Source organism: Phragmites australis, chromosome 5, assembly GCF_958298935.1.
Source record: "Phragmites australis chromosome 5, lpPhrAust1.1, whole genome shotgun sequence".
Classification (NCBI taxonomy): domain Eukaryota; kingdom Viridiplantae; phylum Streptophyta; class Magnoliopsida; order Poales; family Poaceae; genus Phragmites; species Phragmites australis.
Window position 1 is genome coordinate 9223470 of NC_084925.1, and position 21995 is coordinate 9245464.

The 21995-nt window shown below is 44.2% G+C and overlaps 2 protein-coding genes across 2 annotated transcripts; both read left to right on the forward strand.

The window, feature by feature from the left end:
• The first annotated feature begins 3250 nt into the window (after positions 1 to 3250).
• LOC133918700 (U-box domain-containing protein 4-like) lies at positions 3251 to 5817 on the forward strand. The gene has a single exon (XM_062362710.1). The coding sequence runs from the start codon at positions 3505 to 3507 to the stop codon at positions 5683 to 5685; it is 2181 nt and encodes a 726-aa protein (XP_062218694.1). The 5' UTR covers positions 3251 to 3504; the 3' UTR covers positions 5686 to 5817.
• A 2754-nt stretch (positions 5818 to 8571) lies between these two features.
• On the forward strand, positions 8572 to 12138 carry LOC133918701 (G-type lectin S-receptor-like serine/threonine-protein kinase SD2-5). Its single transcript, XM_062362711.1, has one exon. It carries the CDS (start codon positions 9646 to 9648, stop codon positions 12136 to 12138), a length of 2493 nt encoding a protein of 830 aa, XP_062218695.1. The 5' UTR covers positions 8572 to 9645.
• Positions 12139 to 21995: the final 9857 nt, after the last annotated feature.

A 21995-nucleotide genomic window follows, 5' to 3' on the forward strand; every position in this document is an offset into this window, starting at 1 on the left:
TGTACTTCTGTGGTGACATTTGTAAGCTCCGTGAGTCGCAGGACATCTCATACACCTATGGACTGCGCTTCTTCATGTGTGCCAACTACGAGTATGACAAGCCTCGTCATGCAACAACTGGTTATCGACCGGTATGGTAACAGATATCCGCCTCATCTCTTCCGATTACGCACCCTCTTTTACTAACCGCTCATCTTGTTCTATTTGTTCAGTCCCCTCCACCGCTCTGTGATTTTATTCAGTGGCTCGACAATGAGCAAAATGACTTACAGAAGCTGTGGGTCGACATGAACATGAGGTGGAGAAGGGAAGCCTACGCACGTCGCGAGTACGAACAACAGCAAGAGGAGCTTCGCCTCCAGCGGGAGGAAGAAGAGCGTATGAGGAAGGTGGCCCACGATCGTACCGTGGCTCAGGCTCGAGAAGCTGAGAGGGAAAGGAAGCAGGAGAGAGCCCGCCGTGCTAAGGCGGCAGGTCCCGATGCCTTCCGAAAGGGAAAGTATCCTAGATGCACGTAGTAGAGAGTACCTAATGTAACCCGACATACGTTCCTTCCCTAAGACATGTTATGATTAGGATCGGCGCACTAATAAGTAGGTCTTATTGCGAAACGTACATGCCACCTTTGTTTCCTCATCGTATCGTCGCGGTTACAGTGTATTGATATGTTTTCACCATGTGTTCAATACTATGTTTGTCCTCGTTCCCACCCAATACCCACGTAAAATGCTGCAACTACTAATTATTGATTTTTTTCTCCCGTTATTACATAACCTACTCTAAATTTAATTTCTTAATTTTCTTAGACCCCTTCCTTTTTAATTTCTTTAATTATAAAAATAATACATTTTTAGAGAATAAAATGAAAAAAAATAATTTTACAGGAAAAATTGGCCCTAACCGCCCTCTGAGAGGGCGGCTAGGGCTAACTGCCCCCTGAGAGGGCGGTTAGCCCCTCTTGCCGCCCTCTGAGGGGGCGGGTAGGCCTACCGCCCTCTCAGGAGGTGGGGCTGTGGGCGCCTAGTTCTGTAAATATTTTCCCCCGTAATTTATTTATTTAAATTTTAACTAAAAAAAATAAAAAAATAAAAAAACTCTTGCTTTCAGCCGTTCACTTTAGGGGCCGTTTGGATCCGTTGCCCACTCGCCTCGCCTCGGCTCGCTCGGCAAGGCAAAGCCTTGCCAGCGCCGGAGAGCGATTTTTGCTCTCTCACGCTGGCAAGGCGAGCACAGGCAACGAGACGGCGGCAAAGTGATCCAAACACATCAAGACTTATCTAGCATGGCAAAATAAGCCGCAGCAAAGATTCCAAACACGCCTTAATTTATGCCTGTCGTGTACATACTCACTATGCAAAAGATTGTAGCTAGCCACAACTTTTTGGCAGTGCACTTAATAACTAGAAACTTGACAAAAATGCGAGTCTATTATCGGCAGAGGTTTCCTCTTTTAATTTTCTTTTTTTAATCAGTATTTGCAACTTTAATCGAGATAAAGTAAAAAAATTACCTCCCCATTTTTGGGATCCGGTAGAACTTAGCAACCACATATATATTTTACCCACGTAAAATCAATTTAATATATAACAACCTAAATAAGTAAAAGAATATAACATAACATAAGAGAGATTTATATATCGGACTTTAAAAACACACATCTGGTTGTTAAAAAGAGAGTACCATCACTATTAATTCCTTATTTATAAATAGGAAGGTTAAAAGTATTTTTATAAAGAAAAATAAGATCTACTTTTACACAATAATTATTTAGTCAACTAAAATAAACAGTAAAAATAATGTGAATCTATCATAATTCTTTTAGTTCATAGAAGTATAGATACATAGTATAGCATTGTTGCATAGGCTTGGTGAGGTAGGCGGCGCCTGACGGCTGACGCCGCGTTTGATCTGCGTGCCAGACTCGAGACGTTGACTTTCATTGTGGGTCCAAAAGCAAGGCACGCCTCCGTACAATTCCATCTTTTTGAATGCCTACACCGACTGTACCACAGGCTATAGCAGTGCTATTCATGATTTTTTAAAGCACATGTGATTTGACGAATTCACCCCTGTTCAAGTGGAATACACCTGCAAGGGAAAAAAAATTAGGGATGTTCCTGTTTCACAATGAAAAGCAAAAGGGTCTAAGTTTCCATATACTACATCTATTTTTAAATAATTGGCACTATTACCTTGGCTACTAATATATATTTTTAAATACTTAATAAGGTAAAATGAGATTGTTACCGTTAGATTTCTTGTCAAAGGTACTTTTAGAATGTTGTAAAATCATGACTATTTGCGTATATATCCTTTGGGAAAATCAAGGGTCAAAATTTGAACAATAAAGTCAACAATAACAGTTATTTGAAAATTAAGACCACAGTAATTTGCAACCAGTCCAGGTAACCATGGTGGCACAAGAACAAAACACATATCAAGAATAAATCCAACAAGAACAAAGTGCATGAACTTTTTTCACAAACACGTATTTTTTCCTAAGTGTGGAGTCTAAGGAGCATCTTTCTTTTTAGACATGGCCTAAAATTAATATGTGACTTTGAGCTTTACTTGCTATGTCCAATGGAAGTGTAGACCACAGCAGAAACCTGTAACGAAGAAATTTTCAAAACCCATTATGATCATACAATATATCCAAAGAGCACATTGGCTACTCGAAAAATCTGTTTTGAAAAAAAAAATTATAGTCCCTTAAAGGCTCAAAACCTCTTACGATCATCAGATATCCTCCAAAGACAACACCGGCTACCAAAGATATTGTCTGGAAAAATTATTCCTCTCCACTAATTACAAAGGCAAGACACAATTCTTCAATTCCTAAATAATATTAGTATGATTTTTTTTCACAGTAAGAGCTCAAGGCTCATACGGAGCTATTTGGTGAAGCTCAAGCCTTGAGATTTATATAAGATTTGAAATTTATATGATAATAATATACTCTTATGACTTAAAATAAGTCAGAGTATAATTTAAATATCTATTTTAAATTTAAAATAAGATTAATATAATTTAACCAAATACTTCCTGCAGCTTCAACTTAAAAAAAATTAGAGTCAGAAATAATCGGCTTCAAGAATTTCGGTAAAGAAAAGAAATAAAAAAAAACCGTGAATCCCAATGAAAGCCGAAGCGTAATGTCCGAAGCGAAGGAAGTTGACATGTCAGCGGCTGGCTCCGGGAGCCCGCCGCCGTGGGCCCCACGCACCTTCTCTAGAAGACGAAGCCGTGGTCGGTCTCCCACTCTCCTCCTCTTCCCCCTCCTCCTCCTCGCCTTCTCCGCCCCTCTCGCGGCCACTTCTTCCCACGCCAAGCCCAGCCCCAGCGGGCTGGCGCGACGCAACGCGGGCAGCGGTTGCGCGAGCGCGACCATTTCCGCGTCGTCGACGTCTCCACCTAACCTAACGCCCACACCTAATCGCCCCATCGATCGAAGGGATTTTTTTTTTCCGAGTGAGGGAGGAGGGGGTTCCGTGGTTCTTGGCCATGGCCGCTTCGGCCTCGTCACCGGTGGATTTCCTGCTCCGGCACCCGCCGCCCCGGCGGCGGAGGCCACCGCTGGCCGGCGCGTTCTTCGCGCCCACGGGGCTCGCGGGCGCGCCGCTGCTCCGTGCGCTGGCGTCGCTCGCGGCGTCCATGTTGGGTGCCCCGCGGCCGCTGTCGCAGCGGAGGAACCTCGACGCGTTCATGCGGAGGCTCGCGCTGCTCTCCGCGCTCCTTGACTCGCTCCTCCTCCTCGACGAGGGCGAGGCCGCCTTCTCCGACTCCGCCAACATCTGCTTCCGCGAACTCTACGTCGTGCTCTTCCGCGCCGACCTGCTCGTCTCCTACGTCGCCTCCGCCGGCTGCGCTTGGGCGGTTCTACGGGGGCCCCACCTCGCCGCCTCCTTCCGTGACCTCGACGCCGAGCTCGCCGTCGTCCTCGACGTCCTCCCCGCCGCCTCGCTCCGCCTCTCTAGGGACGCGGTCGAGCACCTCGACCTCCTTCGCGCCCGCTGCCGCCGACGCGCGCCCGGTCAATACCACGACCACGCCGAGGCTGCTCTCCGCGACCGTCTCCTGGCCGCCCTCCGCCAATTCGAGCTCGGCCAGCCGTCCGACCCCTCCAAGTTCCAATCCCTCCTCGCCCACATCGGCATCTCGGACGCCGCTTCTTGCCGCGCCGAAATCGAGTACCTGGAGGAACAAATCTTGAGCCAAGAAGAGGACACGGACCTCCCCCTCGTCGGCGGCATCGTTGCTTTGCTCCGGTACTGCCTCTTCTCCCTGTTCGACCCCGGCAACACAAAGGCGCCGCGTGTTTGGCCGTCGGCGGGCAACAGGCAGCGGCTGCTCTCGTGGAGCTGCAGCGACGACACCTCCTTCTCTGCGCCCAAGGAGTTCTCGTGCCCGATTTCTTTGGATTTGATGTGCGACCCTGTGGTGGTGTCCACCGGGCAGACGTATGACCGGCCGTCGATCATACAGTGGATCGAGGAGGGACATTCCACCTGCCCCAGCTCTGGGCAGGCCCTCGCCGACAACCAGCTCATGCCGAACCACGCACTCCGCAGCTTGATTTCGCAGTGGTGCAGGGTGCACGGCTTCCAGTATGATTCGCCGGAGAACAACGTGGGGATGATGGAATGCGTTGCTGCATCGTCCAGCAGCATGGCAGCAATTGAGGCGAATAAAGCCACAGCAAGGATTTTGGTTAGGATGCTGGAGGAGGGGTCGGATAGCACAAAGCTGGTCGCTGCTAGGGAAATCCGGTTGCTGGCAAAGTCTGGGAAGCAAAACCGGGCATTCATCGCTGAGTTGGGTGCAATCCCATTGCTCTGTAAGTTGCTGTTGTCGTCGGATTGGATGGAGCAGGAGAATGCAGTGACGGCTCTTCTCAATCTATCGATCTATGAGCCAAACAAGACACAAATTATAGAACAAGATGGTTGCTTGCGGCTTATCGTCAGTGTGTTGAAGAATGGGTGGACTACAGAGGCCAAGGAGAATGCTGCAGCAACACTCTTCAGTTTATCCGTGGTCCATGATTACAAGAAGATGATTATGAATGAGCCAGGGGCTGTGGAGGAGCTGGCCTGTATGCTGACCAAAGGGACGCCAAGGGGGAAGAAGGATGCAGTGATGGCGCTTTTCAACCTCTCAACTCATCCAGAAAGCTCCAGTCGGATGCTTGAGTCATGTGCAGCACTGGCTTTAATTGAGTCACTGAGGAATGACACTGTGTCGGAGGAAGCTGCTGGCGCTCTGGCTCTGCTGATGAAGCAGCCTTCCATCGTGCATCTTGTTGGGAGCTCTGAAACTGTGATCACTAGCCTTGTTGGGTTGATGAGGCGGGGAACTCCAAAGGGCAAGGAGAATGCAGTGTCAGCTTTATACGAGATATGCCGTCGAGGTGGGTCAACGTTGGCACAGCGAGTGGCAATGATACCAGGGTTGAACACGGTAATACAGAACATAACACTCACTGGAACAAAGCGTGCCAGGAAGAAAGCGAGTTTGATCGTCAAGATATGTCAGAGGAGCCAAATGCCATCAGCAATGACACTAGGGAGTTCCTTGACAGTGGTTGATCGTCCATTGGTAGGGAACAACACATTGAGACGCGCTGCGAGCTTTGGCAGTGGGGAGTTGTCGAACCCCATGTCAATTTCAGTGCCTGTGCCCTAGGTGGAAAAGGTTTCCATTTCGGATCCCACATATTTGTTACATTTGGTGAGTTTTGTCCCCAAAATTCTTTCATTTCATGCTCAAACGAAGGTATACAAATTTAATCCAAAGGAATCAATACTTTTAATGTCAGATGTGCCTGTGTGTATGTGATTGTGAATAACTGTGCAGATATAGAGATTTACAAGTAGAATTCCAGCTTGATGTTTCCTTGGCAAGGTTGGAAATTATTTATTTATTGGTTTCAATTTTAAAAACACCAAATATGTTTGCTGCTTGCTGTAAACTGTTCTCATAGTTAGTAGTTTACTCTGAGGCAACATTGGAAGGAAATGATATATCATTTTTCACTGATGCAACTTGAACATTTACATGTCTTGCTTTTGAATTAAAAAAAAAAAGAACTGGTGCTGGTTCTAGCATAGGAGAGGGAATAAATGCCAATTTGGAGAACATACCAGAAAATGCAGAATGTCTTGGTTCTTGAAGATGTTTTTTCGACTGAAGACAACCTTTTTTCAAAAGAATTGAGCTCTGACCAGAATCAGAATCTCCTACAGAGTCCAGAGAGGTAATATTTGAAGATTCTGTAGGAGTGCTGTAAATATGTGTTCAAGACAATCTGGACTTAACTGTGGATAAGACTTGAGCACAAAAAAAAGTTGATCCACTGAAGAGGAGCTGAGCATCAATACAGAAGACCTTACCCCTTGAAGATCAGGCAACAAATTGCTGCCATCAGCCATAACTGGATATGACCCTTCCCTGTAATACTAAAATTTTGTAAAGATGTTTATCTATGGGAGTAGCACAAAAGTTTCAGTGGTGAGAGTGCTTGCCATGACCTACAGAAGTGAGGCGCCTCCAACAAGAACTGCTGCAGGTAAGCAAAATGTGAAGGAGACATCTGACGGAATATTGTGCCTAATTAGGATCACACATTACCATTGGTATCAGGACTATTTATTTCACATGGCCCAATCTTTCTCCACCCAGATGTGAGTGTTCTTCATGAGAAACCTTGTGGAATATTGTGCTCCCTGATGGAGATTCGCCTACACCCATTTGAGATACTTGTCTGTTTGCATGTTGCAACAACCAGACAGGTGGATCAAATCATGATGCAAAGATTGCACACTTATTCTGGAAAAACATCCTGATTAGGCGGAATAAGATTATGGGCCCTGCAAAAGATTCTCTAATGTTTTTCCTTCGGAAATGGAAAAAAATAAACTGGGGCTTGCGTACCTTCAGGTTCTGTTAGCTGGAACATTTTGGATGCAAGTGCGTACCTGAGTTCTTGTGGTGTGCTTGGTAAGCATCTGCAGGAAGATAACAAGCAAACTGGTACTTTTACTTTCACCCCAAAAGCAAAACATGTAGTTTATAACTAGGAGCCATTCAACAAGTTCAGAGAATCTTCCCAGATTTCTGGGATGGATGAATCAATATCCAATCTTTCTTATCAGGAAAAAAATGTGTTGCAACATTTCTCTTGCTTGAGTTTTACCTAAGAAGATTCATGTAGGCCTTTGCATCATGCTCACGTTTTGCAAATGACAACCAGTAGTTAGTTATGGTCTTCCCGGCTACCTTATTTCCAAACGAAACGTGTATCCTCTGCAACTTTCTGCCTGAAAACCGAGAAAGGCTGTCCATTCTCTCCCGCCATATCTCGCTTTCACACCACACGATTCTTCGATGCGTCAGAATTTCAACCAGGCCAGGTCTACAAGTTTGTCAGACTTGTCCACACCTGGAACATGTGGATGCCATGCGGCCAAGGTTTCCAGTTGATCATTCTTGTTGGGTCGTGACTTGTGAGCTGGACTTGCGTTTGGCTGAAGAAACTGGGTGTGTGATTTCCTTGAAGCTGATGTGATGTGCAGGAGCAGCTCGACCATGGAACTGCAAGATACGTATCAGAGGAGATTTACAACTGTTCCATTCGCATGAGTTCAAATCACTAACCTGTGGGGCCCAAAACCACCTTTCATGGTGTCGAAATTCGAAATCGCCCCGAGCAGCAACTGAAGTTGAGAGCTGAGACACCGAAATGACAGGTCCATGGTTAAAATAGAATCCATCTCCTGGAAGGAAAAAAGAATGAAATTTCCAAGCAGCATACATGTTTAAAAACTAGTATGAAATTTCCATGCAGCATACATGTTTAAAAACTACTAGATATCATTATATCTAGGCACAAGCGCTTGAATGGCTTTCGTTACCACCGAGATTACTCGAAATGCAATTCACACTGAAAAGCCGTTGCTCTCTCGAAGAATATTTGATGATACATGTCTACGCTTACGTTCATACCAGAAAGCTGGTTCTGGTATGGTCTCTGTCCAGAGGGCTGTCAATGAGCCGAGCTCGAGCGAGCTTGCCCTATTAGACTCGAGGTCGATAAAACATCAAGCTGAGCTCGAGCGAGCCTACAATGGTGGCCGAGCTTGGGGATGGGCTCGAGGTCGGCTCGAGTCAAGCTCGAGTAGGCTCACCTAAGCTCGGTAACGGAAGAAACCTCGACTAGATCTTGCCGCCTTGATTGATTTTTGTGACGTGGTCACTTAAGTAGGCTTGAGGATGATCACTCCCTTCCAGTCCTTGCAATGTCTCCTTGAGTCTTGCAGATACATAAGAAAAATTAATGCCGTATAAACTTGGTAGAGTAGTAAACTTAAATAAAAATCGCAATACTCATTAACTTGAGCTTTATCGAGCTCAAACTCGTGAGACTCACGAGCCTTAACACAGGCGCAAGTTTGGCTTGTTTTGAGATCGAGCTGAGCTCGAATCGAGCATAGAATGAGTTGAACTCGAGCATAGAACGAGTTGAACTCTCGTGAGTTTCGAGCCTTTTTGACAGCCCTATCTGTCCCCGCCTTCATCGATGTCACAACTTTCTTGACAGATTTTAGAAAACATTCAACCACAACTGCGAAAACAAAAATTTCAGTAAAAGTGGGTTGCATGTTTCACTTGTTCTCATGGAAAGTGAGAATAGAAAAAGATATTATTTTTGTTTGCAGTCGATCCAACCAATCCAGTCATGACACGGGCAATATGAGCTTTCAGGTCAAAGTTTGCTCAAAAGATTTCCTTTTTTCCATCACAAGTAATCAAATGCTTCACGAAGCACCAAAAAAAAAAACATTTAATCTCCATTAAGGAAACTCCAAAGTGGAGACAGAGAACCAGGGGTACGATGACCAAATAACATTGCTTGTGGTAGATCTTTGCAGACCCAATTTCTTGTTAACCTATGCAGGTTCTAGGTTAATATACTAGATCATCATAAGATATGTCAACACTCAGCAGGATGACAAGCATGGGTCCAAATTAATCAAAAAACTTATGTCGGTGAGGAGGTTAAACTTGCATGAGTGCTCTACATGACTTCTTTAGTTCATTGAGAGGTAGTGCTCTACATGACAACTTCTAATTGACCGGGATAAGTCTAAACTATCTAATCCAAGCATGGCTGATTCCTGGACCCCAGTTTCTTCCCCATGAATGATAGGCCTCACCATCTCAGTTGCACATGTACTCAGCTCAAAGGACAGTTTGGTTTGCAGATATCAAATTTCATGATTTACTGATAACACTTCACTAATTGGATGCATAACAAGGACCGAGGGAGTTGGCATTGGCACATTGCCATGAACTACGTCGTCAGAATGCTGAAATCAGCAGCCATCAGAATTTTGTTTCCAGTGTACTTTATGTTTGCTTTAACAGGACTTGAATACCACTAAGTCTCCACTCCTCCACTTGTCCAATTCTTTAACCTGATACACGGCCACCTGTCTTTTACCGAATTTTCCCTCCAGACAAGCTTTAAACTCCTTGTCTCCCTCTATCTCTGAGGTTACCTCTCCAAGCTTCCATTGTCCAGACCAAAAGATCACACAATCTGCAGAGATCTCCATCTCCAGTCCACGAACTCAGAAATCAGCCATGCCTGGGGTTGAAAGCTTGCTCCTCCTCTTCATGCTATCAATTCCCTCATCCCAAGCTTGGTCCATTGATTACCCTAGCCCCATTGCCAACCTTCCTTCTCTTTGGACCAACAACAATGCCACCACCCCTTACAATGCAACCTACAATGATGGTTCCACGATCAGAGCCATTCTTGTCAGGCAGAACCCTGCCTGGTTTGGTCCATCCTTCGCCTGCGGCTTCATCTGCACTGCTCCCTGCAATGTCTTCCTCTTTGCAGTCTTCTTTATCTCCATTGGTGATCCAAACAACCCTGCCTTCAATGCCACAGCCAGGCCAAGGGTTGTGTGGACAGCCAACAGATACCATCCAGTGAAGGAGAATGCATCAGTGCAGCTTACCAAGGATGGCAATCTCATACTCCGAGATTTCGATGGTTCACTGGTGTGGTCCACAAACACATCAGGCAGCCCAGTTGTTGGTATGAATCTTGCTGAGACAGGGAATCTGATTCTCTTCAATGTGATGGGGAAGACGGTGTGGGAATCATTTGAGCACCCAACTGATACACTCCTTATTGGGCAGTCACTGTGGCAAGGGAAGAGGCTTACTTCCACTTCCTTGGTAACAAACAGGACTCAAGGTCAGTTCTACCTCACTATGCTCGACAATGGCCTGTATGCTTTCATCGATGCAGATCCTCCACAACTTTATTACCAGAAAATGTTTAATATTAGTGATGCAATAGTTCGATCAAAGATGAACATATCCTCTGGTGAAGCGAAGAATTGCACCACTTATATATCCTTCTTACAAGGGAGCCTCTCAGCATTTGCTAGCTTCAACAGCACAAATATCAAGTTATTCGATATCTCGCTGCCTTTGCCATCTTCAGCACAATTCATTAGCCTCGATGATGATGGGCACCTGAGAGTTTATCGATGGGACGGTATTTTGTGGAAATCTCTGGCTGATGTTTTGCATGTGTATCCTGATGAATGTGCATACCCTACTGTATGTGGTCAGTATGGAATCTGTTCACAAGGACAATGTAGCTGCCCAAGTGGAAATTCTGATGATGACCTTTTCCATCAGTTGGATGACCGGCAGCCTAACCTGGGATGCTCCCTAGCAACTCCTCTGTCCTGTGACTTGATCCAATATCATCAGCTTCTGCCACTCCCAAATGTCACGTACTTCAATTTTGCATACAATCTGACTACAGACGAAGAAAGTTGCAAGGAGGCATGCTTGCAGGCCTGTTCATGCAAGGCGGTTTTTTTCCGGCATCAAAATGTTTCTAATGGCTCCTGCTATCTGACGCCAAAGATTTTCTCACTCATGAATTACCAGCCAGAAGTGGTTGGATATAAATTATCTGCGTACGTCAAGGTGCAGATGTTACCATTGCCATCAAGTAAGAAAATAGATACAACAGCTTACCATGTCGGTGTTCCTGTTCTGGTTGCAGTCATCTGCCTACTCATTCTCATCATCAGAAGAACAATATCAAGGAGGATGGAAGAGGACGATCCATTTAAAGGAGTGGCTGGGATCCCTACACGGTTCTCCTACAAACAGCTGCGAGAAGCAACCAATAACTTCAGCAAAAAGCTGGGACAAGGAGGATTCGGACCAGTGTACGAGGGGAAACTTGGAAATGTCAAAATTGCCGTCAAATGCTTGCGTGACATTGGCCATGGAAAGGAAGAATTCATGGCCGAAGTCATCACCATTGGTAGCATCCATCATATCAATCTTGTCAGATTGATTGGGTACTGCTCTGACAAATTCCACAGGCTCCTTGTTTATGAGCATATTAGCAACGGGTCTCTAGATAAATGGATCTTCAGTAAAAACCAAAGTGGTTCCCTCAGTTGGGTAACTCGATACAAAATTATCCTAGACATTGCAAAGGGTTTGGCCTATCTTCATGAAGAATGCCGACAAAAGATCGCTCACCTTGATATCAAGCCTGGAAATATCCTCCTTGATGACAAGTTCAACGCAAAGATCTCTGACTTTGGTTTAGCAAAGCTGATAGATAGGGATCAAAGCCATGTGATGACCAAAATCAGAGGAACAAGGGGTTACCTAGCACCGGAGTGGTTGACATCAACAATTACTGAGAAGGCTGATATTTACAGCTTTGGTGTTGTTGTGCTGGAAATAGTAAGCAGAAGGAAAAACCTGGACAACAATCAGCCTGAAGGGAGCAATAATCTAATTAATATACTTCAAGAGAAAATCAAGGTTGGGCAAGTTCTAGATATAGTGGGCAATCAGGATGAAGATATCCATTTACATGGATCAGAAATGACAGAAGTAATCAAGCTTGCTGTCTGGTGCTTGCAGCGTGACTGCAGTAAACGACCAGCCATGTCGCAGGTCGTGAAGGTCTTGGAAGGCGCAATGTACACAGAAACCACTTCACGCTATGATGCAACTAGCAGAGAAGACATTTTTGATGCTTCATCCCCTGTGTCCCCAGTACCTGTATCAGCAAGGTGATACGTTTTAGGGAAAGTAGGAAAACAAGGCTCTTTGCAATTTAGTTGCAACAATCGTGTGCAGTACTTTTGTAAATTTGTTTGTTAACATCTTCAGTGTGTGAATAAAATATGAAGTTCTAGTAATTCACGATTCCCCGAAAGCATAGGAAAACAGTTTAATCTTTTTCACTTCAAATTGGTATGGTCGTCAATTTAGGGAATCCTAAATGCCCTATAATAGTTCTTGCATATGTCTCCCTCCCCCCTTGTTTTTTATAATAGAAGGAACATCTATCACAGCACTAGCATAACAAACTAGACATACCAAGGAGCTCTGTGACTATATATGGTGATAATAAGATGTCCCAGACAGTGTTACCTGGACATCCGTGTCCAAATTTATTTACCGAATCGAACACCCTGAGTCCGAGTCGGATTCAGACACCCGTGTCGAATTCCGAGTTATATTTCGCGTGTCCAAATTTTTTTTGCTGAATCGGACACCCTAATCCGAGTCGGATTCCGACACCCGTGTCCGTGTCCGTGTCCAGGTAACACTGGTCCCAGAACGTCCCATCACGGCAAGAAAATGGTTGAATCATGTCGAGGCATACCATCATTTGTCCATCAATCCTATTGCTCAATTTATCTTTGTGCAAAGCAAGAATAGGGTGATCCTAGCACCACATTGCAATTCGCCAGCATATTTGTATCATCTTCAAGGTGATGAATCCTCTAGCGATCCATGGCCAGTCAGCAAAGCGCCCAATGTAATTCTCTACAGACCACTTGGAACACCTGACACATGCGAGGACACCAATCAACCAACATGGCTTGATCGCAAAACATAAGCAACTAAGGTGGCCAGATGCCATGCCGTGCCGTGGCAATGCCAATGCGCACGCATGCCAACTCTTGCCAGGACGATATCGCTACATGGTTCCGAAACAATGTGTTTGGAAACGTGAAGGACGCGAATGCGGAAAGCGTACCGTGTCGTCATCGGACAAGAAAGCCAGGGAGTGTCCGGACACGCATTTCGTCGAACAGATGGTGGGCTGGGCCTGCCGCCGCAGCCGCCGGCTGTCGAAAGATGGAGCGACCCGTCTGGCCATCTCAAGCCCCAAGTGAGTGCCATGCGTGCGCGAACCCAGCGAGAGCCGCATTGTCTGTGTGGGCGCCAGGCGGGGCGCGTGGTTGTGGCCTTGTGGGAACGCAAGCGCTCGGCGGCGCAGCTGGTACCTGACCGATGGCTTTGAAAGGCTTGAAACTGCGAAATTCTTAGACCATCCTCAACCCTTTCTCTTCATTTCATTATCATTTCAGTCCAAAATTCCTTCCTAAAGTAATTTCCTTTTCAGACTCGTCCTATTTGATTCCTACACTCCAACAGTATTGTCTCTCCCATTCTCCTCCCCAACAGACTTCCAATATTCTATCATTTTCGCATAACTACCACGACACATACAATAGGCTGCAATACGTGGTATGTATACATTGTCAATATATTTTGTATGGGAAGAAGAATAGTTTATGCGCCTCCAATTCAAATCCCCTCCGCCACCAATTTTTTATACCACTCCCTTCTCTATTTCGTCTTTTTCCTAAATGCACATATCAAAGTAGTATGCACGCTACCCATTTCATGGCCCGAAGCACACATCAACGGACCCCGATCCTCTGTAGTGGAGAAGGCAATGCATTTTATTGTAGCATCTGATCTGATCCGTTGGTTTTTGATTTGACGGTTGAGAAGGGATCCTAATGCATTTTATCGTAGCCCTATGCAGTTGCTAGTTGCAACTGCAGAGGATCCCGATCGCACATCAACCATCAATACTCATTGTGGGCATAAATCTTCTCGTGGAAGAAAGGAACCACATGCATGGTGCCTTTGTTGTCACGATTCTTCCCGTGGAAGATTGCATGCGAAGCAAAGCGCGGGTAGCTTGCTCGAGAAGACTGTCATGACTATAAAATAGGTTTGCTGCCAAAGTAGAGAGGGACAATTGCCTCCATAGTTCACTTCTAGACAATGAGCTTGTATACATTTGGAGATCTGTTCATGTCGTTCTCATCAGACTCGAGCAACGATGAGGACGAATTGATGTTGCTGATCGCCATGGAGGAGGAAGAGCTTGTTGCCCAAGGTCGCATGTGTCACTGGGGCTCCATGCTAGGACATGCAGTCGTAGACCGTGGGCACCAGGAAGGTGCTGCGAGGCCATTTCGGGACTACTTCTCCGACGTCCCAGTGTATGGTGACACATTTATAGCTTTTGATGAGTACTAACGTCCAGTCACCCTCTAAGATTTCAGATGAGTCGACCATTGTTCTTGAGGATTATCGTTGCTATGGAGCATCACGACCCATGGTTTCGGCAGAAGAGGGATGCCACAGGGAAGCTGAGGCTTAGCCCCCTTCGCGATGCTTGCCTTGACAAAATTTGTTGAAGCTATTGTCTTCCTTTTCTCCGAGCAGTACCTTCGCGCTCCCACTGCGGATGATACTGCTCGACTGTTAGCCATTGGCGAGCAGAGAGGGTTCCCCGGGATGCTAGGGAGCATCGACTGCATGCAATGGGTTTGGAAAAGTTACCCGAAAGCGTGGCATGACACATATACTGGTCATACGTGCAAACCCTCGATAGTTTTGGAGGCGGTTGCGTTGTGCAATCTATGGATATGGCATGCTTTCTTTAGAATGTCCGGTAGTTTGAATGACATAAATATTTTGTATCACTCTAACATTTTCAGCAAGCTTACGGACGAGACTGCGCCTTCTGTGTCATACACTATTAATGGTAACGCGTATGATATGGGCTATTACCTAGGCGATAGAATTTACCCCGAATGGGTGACAATTGTGAAGGCAATTTCAGCACCAAGAGGGAACAAGGGCATGCATTTCTCAGCCATCCAAGCATCAATCCGGAAAGATGTTGAACACACATTTAGCGTCATGCAGGCGAGGTTCGACATCATTCGCGGACCAGGGAGAATTTGGAATGAAACCACACTGCACAACATTATGACCGTATGTATTGTAATGTACAACATGATAATCGAGGACGAGAGGGGCAGCTCCGATCAGGAGGATGTGTGACTATATGGGTGAGAAAGTGACAGTGGGTCGTGATCCAGACCAAGCTGTCCTCCAGTACATAGAAGTAACTCAAGCAATCAGGAACCGGGCATTGCACCACCAGTTGCGTGATGATCTCGTGGAGCACCTATGGAGTATTCATGGAGCATAGTAGAACAGTCATCACGTTTCATCTACTGCATGCGTCGTTGTTGGAATGTGAGTTCCTCGTAATGTAATGTAATGTAATGTTCGTTTATGTTATGCCAGTTAGAATGGTAGTCATCGTAATGTAACATATTGTGAGTTTTAGTTCTGTCTAATGCAATCTCAGTCCTCGTAATGTAAAGTAATGTGAGTTTTAGTTATGTCAATAGCAATGTGAGTCATTTGTTACAACAGTCTGATCACCGAAATAGCATAACCATCAGTAAGTAAAGCAAGCGGAATGGAAAATGAAAGGTAAGCAACAGTAGTTTTTGCGGTACAAAAGTGTCAAATGGTGGTACCCTGACATTATGCAGAAAATGGAAGTCCTAACATTCAGCATGTCCATACACCGACGGACTTTGCAACTCACACTAGCATGTCCATACACCGAAATTATTACAAAGTAGTAGACAGTGAAATGACTTATTGAAAATCCGGAAAATGCACCTTGCGAAATGGCATAATGAACGTGCATCTACGGATTCAGTTCGGCGTTGTTCCATCGCACCAATATCGTCTCCTGCCTCTTCTTGTAGTACTCTCTCAGCGGACCACTCACAATGTTCAAGTTAACCTTCATTATACGCTTGTCCTGATCATTTACTCGGACGGATGCCTCCAGACGCATTATCGAAATCTGCTCCTTCTTTAACTCCATCATAACCTTCTTGGTTTCATTGAGCTCTGCAAGTTGGATGGCATACATCCCACTCGACACGGTAGGCATAGACGTACTAGATGGTGAACCCCGAGCACATGCCGCTTTAGCTGCCTGCCTTCCCATTGGCCTCAGAATACCCGTAGATGCATTCGATGTTGTGTTGTGAGGCACCTCAGTGCATGCTGCTGGGGTGGTATGTGATTCGGCTCCCTCTTGCATCTTTTGCGCCTTTGCGGCCTCGTGCGCATACCACTTGGGGTGGTCAGCAAGCATAATCCAGCAGTGCGTGTGTGCAAAAGGCTTCCTCAATCCCCTTATACGCCGTGCACGCTCGAGCCATCTGCAAGACAAGGAAAACATGAGTGAGTTCAAATTGTATTATGAGGCCTTTGTAACTGAACAAATTTTTTGCTTACTGAACTAGAATGCAACTGAACAAATATAACATAGATATGCTAATCTAAACTGAATAGAGAGCTTGTTGTAACAAAGAAAGTAATCTGATCTTTCCTAACAACCGAAGAAAACACAAAAGTCATAAAAAATATATAGTTGTGGAACCTTTACAGCTTTGGTTCATCATATATCTTCAGAAAACACATGTTACTTTACAGAACCTACATGGCATTGGCTCAAAGAGTTCATATCGGAGGCTTAAACCCACACATGTGTATGATCAAAGCAAGTTATCTGCATACATTAACACAAACTTGGATAGATGTTATAGTATTTGGTCATGGATAGGGTTCCTAGTGGGGCTAGTTGGCAAGCAGGCGTGGGTTGTGGAAATAGGCAGCTGAAATGGACTCAGATGTTTGTGATTTTCCAAACTAAAGAGCTCTGCTTAACATTGAAGATAAAAGGGGAAAATGCAACCCGCCCCCCCACCAAAGTCACTTGGATTTTGACTTCCCCCCAAAAGTTGTTTTGTTGCAAAAAAAAAACCCCCAAAAATTTGATTTTATTGCAAACCCCCCCCCCCCCAAAATTCAAAAAAAAAATCACAAAAAATTCTAAAACAAACTAGAGACAATTCTAAGACCTTATGTGAATTTTTTTTTTAAAAATAATATCCTTTGCATCATATTTCATGGAGAGGAAGTTTGGAATAAAAAAGAAAAATGTGCAACTCATTTATTAACTCATGTTATTTTAACTTTGTCTTGTCTACCATTATTTTTCCTACACAAATAATTTTTTAAGTAAACTAATAAAAGTGGTTTCACTAATTTTGGAGGTGTTATGAATTAGTTATGAATTAATCTATCTGCAACATATTTACTCAATCATGCACGTTACAATAACTAATTTAAAATTTCATGTATTTTTAGAAGGTAGAGGATCATGTAAGAAGACTAAAAAATTAGTTTCATGATTTTTGGATAAGTAAATAATTAACTATGCATTTAACTCGAATTAATAAATGAGCTGCACATTTTTCTTTTTTTTCAAACTTACTCTCCATGAAATATCATGCAAAGGATATTATTTTTGAAAACAAATTTCACAAAAGGTCTTATAACTGTCTCTAGTTTTTTTTAGAATTTTTTGTGATTTTGTTTAAAGTTTTTTGAATTTTTAGAGGTGTTTTTGCAACAAAATCAAACCTTTAGGGGTTTTTTTTTTTGCAACAAAACAACTTTTGGGGAAAAGTTAAAATCCAAGTGACTTTTTTGGGGGGGGGGGGGGTTGCATTTTTCCCAAGATAAAATGTTTGAGTTGCCATTCTTATTCCAAGCCTTCTGATTGCCGGCCACTAAATATGCACATTTCTTAGAACAAGCTAATTACTATGAATTCACATATGAAAACATGTGCAAAGCATCAGCTAAGTGAAATCATTTGGAGAGGTATTAGGAATAGCAATAGGTTTTCAAGGAACAAAAAAGAGGATAAATACATATGCCGAAACTGACCTCATCGCATCGTATACTGCAAGGGCTTCTGTCTCACAACCTAATTTCTCCCGATTCAAGGAACTAATTGTATAGAAGTATGATGCATTCAGAGACTAAGTAATGATAATGCTTCTATGACTGCCATGCATGCAAACAAACTGTAAAAGACATATGAATGAGCTTTCTGTGTTCATATCCTAAGGGCCTTATCAGAACAAAAAGAAACCACAAATGTCACCTTTTACACTTACACAGATACTCATAATCAGTACAACAAACCACTTTGCATCTAATATAGCTTCTAACAATCCTTTGCAAGCACTAAGTACATGATATCTTGTCCTTGAAGCAGGCCAAACATATAGATTCACATCCAGTGCTACGAAATGCCTCTTACCTTCCTTTCTCATTGCCTAATCTGCTATGCAAATTTTTTCTGTAGTATAAAATACTATCTAACAGATATTATGAGCAAATAATTATTTGTATTAGATATTATGAAAGAATAGCTAGCAGATATAACAATGAAATGGTTCACAGTTTGCTTCAGAGGAGGCTCAGTGATGCTGCATGCATATGTATCTCAGGACAGTGATAACACATCTTGTGGAAACAGGTTTTATGAGCATACCTTGTCATGCTCGTTGGTCCCGCTAGGATTGAGCTGCTCCACCTTTCTCATGAGCACCACAAACTTGCTAACTGCGTTCGTGATGAGTTTCATGTGGTTTATCAAAGCCTTGTCGTACCTTGGCAGCATAGATGCCTTTCTATACATGTTGAAGTAGTTGGCAATCCCCAGTACGTCTCATTGGTCTAATCATTTCCTACTACATGATCTTGGCTCATGTTCAACCATGCGGACACAAACAATTCGTCCTCGTCGTGTGTCCACTTTATTCAGTCCATCTTCGACGCCACCTTCTTCTTCCTCTTGGAGGTGGTCACCTTCTTCATTCCCGTGTCATCGCTACCCAAGCTGAACTCACCAAGTGCCACATCGGGTAAGGGTTCCAAGCCATGAGTTTTCGCACCCAGGAAGTGGCCCATCTCCACCGTAGATGGAACAGTGGATGGCCCCCTGCATCGGCAGCCCTGACCGTGTCATCCACTGCAGTCCATCGTGAAGAAAATTCTCGTAAAAGGGATCCATGGAGCACCTGCACATAACAAGAAACAAAACGTGAATTTTCAACCAAAAATTAATATATGTACCACCTGGTTGCCTCTCATTCAGACAATCCATAAACTGTAAATGGACTTATATAAGCTGAGAAAAATCCACACTTTAGTATGTTATTCTAATTTCTACATCAGAAACTAAAATGAATTGCATTTGTAACCAGGTGAGGTAACTTTTGGTAGGATATATAAGCTGAAACTGTAGAGTAAGCATGCCCTGAGAGGATGAAATGGTCGCAAGGACAAGCCTAATAATGTTCAGAAAAGGTCCATCAGAGCCACTGTTGTACTGCACAAAAGTTCAATTTCATTTTATTAACAACAAGGCATGCAATGTGCTTACTGTCTACCTCTAGTTCACACAATCCACTGTTTATTCCATAGGAAAAACTGAAACAAGATATGCTACAAGACTACTTCATAGCACTCAATGTGCCACTACTTCAGCTAGTTCCCCAAATCTGCAAATGCAAGAAGGCAAAATATCCCCACAGTACTCAATCTACCAATGCAAGACCACTTCTCAGTATACAATCAGCCATTGATTTAAGCCATTCACAAAGATAAATGAATCCTTGTTCTTATCATGGCCTACATGCTCACTAACATTAGGTTCAAACCTCCTCATAACAGAAAGCAGTACATGTGCTTCAAGTCTGCAGTACAGGTGCACATAAACCTCAAAACAACATCAAGAACTGACAAAGATCATTACACTTCACACAACATTACAACAATAACATTATGTCAAAGGTCATAACATTAATAGCATGACGAGGGATATGTCTTAAGCAACAACAAATATATCACAGGGGAGTACTGGAGCACAAGACCACGAACTAGATATAAACGTAATACTACAGGGGACCGGCTACCTTGACTACACTAATTCCGAACAATCAATTTACAAACACTTCCCGACTATAACCTCCACGAATGATCGGATTCAATGGACATTCCATCATTCGAATCAGCACACAGTTCGTGATCCGAGCTCACATCAGCTGGAAGGATATCGTCATCATCAATGTTCTTGGATCCTGATGCTTCCTCTCCCACTGCCACGATGCTATTATCTGCTAAACGAATAGGGTTCTACACGACATCGCCACTCAGAGCATCCTCAACTTGGAACATGAGCTGCTCCAAATCCACCGCAATGGTGCCGATCTCCAGAAGTGCTATGTTCAGATCCACGGCAGCAGGGGTGCTGTCCGAACTCAAGTTGTCGTTAGTCACCTTCTTCAATGCACCAGCCGTTTCCTGCACATGGTCTTGCATCTTCGACATGACACAAGCTAGCGATGCAATGTCCATCTGCAAGAACGACGCAAGCACATCAGTGATGTCGCAATGTGCCACAGAATGCACAGACTCAATCAACAACCGTACAATTACATCAATAGATAACCAGATGCTAAGATTCAATGGCTGCAGCAAACACACTATAAAAATCTGCCTTACAGGTTCACCACAAAATCATACAACTGCAACAATCACACTTGCAAGTTCCAAAGTAGCAGAACTTAGTGCTCACTATATTGACTTTTGAGTGATCATTCTATCTGCATCTATGGATGCAGTTTTTGTGCATTCACTTACAAATTCAATGAAAGGAAACAACACCAATGCCTGCATTTTACCAGAAACTCATCCATTTTCAAGCCCTACATTCGATCTGGATGCATAATTTCCCTTAATCTACTAAATTTATAAATAAAATTAATTTTTGTTCCATTTTGGCAACTAAAATGTTCCATTTTCGTCCTGACTCAATGGATCTGGAAGCAAATCTTCATCGCCTACGCTCAATCTCACAGAGAATGGCTGCCTGCGCACCCAGGGGAGCTTGGGAACGTGCTCGCGCTGCAGCACCTACACCTGCTCCGCCTTCTACCTCCACAACTCCCATCGGAACCCTCCCCTCCCACCACCGGCGGAGCCCCCCACCACACGGTACTACCACAACATTCACATATCCGAAATGATTTGGGGGAGATTGTTCTGTACCTCCCGTTGCTGCTCCTCCTCGCCTCCGTGTCGCCTCCGGTGACGGTGCCGCTTCCCTCCACACGTCCACACGGATGAAGCCTCTGGGATCCCCTCTCCATCTCCGCTAACCTTCCTCTGCCCTTGCGTGCGTCACAGTCGTCACCCCTCGCTTCCTCCTCTTCCGCCTAAGCGCACGACCTCAACGACCACCACTTGCCCGCTCAGCGTCTCCGCGAAGGGATTGGAGAGAGGTTCCCAGGGGCGTGGGACCCTCTCTCCTTTCCCGTCGTGCGCCGACCCTTGAGGGGAAGGCGTTGGAGTCCTCTGGCCATTCTCGTCTCACTCGTTTTCCCATCGCAAGGGGAACCGGTGCTGCGAGGGGAACGCGTTGGAGATGGTCTTACTATGCAATCTTATCTAAATTTTTTCTTAGTATTTTTTCTTAATATTTTTAAGAAGAATTTGTTCTCAAAAGTTTTTTGTCAAACTTTTCTGTTAATTTTTTCTCAAAACTTTTGAACTCAACTTTTCTCATTAACTTATTCTCAAAACTTTTTGAGTCAAACTTATGAGAAAAAAGTTTCTAAAAAAAAGGGAAAGAGGGGCTGTCGAAAGGAGACGCGAGTTACATGCTAGCGTATGTACACGAGTTACCTGCTAGCACATGCGTCTATTGGCGGGGTCCTTAAAACCGTGACAGTTAAAATACACAATAACATATTTAAATTCGACCAAAATATGTGTAAATTTATCGTAAAAAATTAGAATTATATATATATATATATATATAGTAATGTTGCTAAAAAATAATAGACAATGTTGCTTGCCAGAGATCATATCAATACCTT

Excerpts from the sequence above, each read along its gene's own strand:
- LOC133918701 (XM_062362711.1), top strand. The coding sequence starts at position 9,646 with ATGCCTGGGGTTGAAAGCTTGCTCCTCCTCTTCATGCTATCAATTCCC.
- LOC133918700 (XM_062362710.1), top strand. The coding sequence starts at position 3,505 with ATGGCCGCTTCGGCCTCGTCACCGGTGGATTTCCTGCTCCGGCACCCG.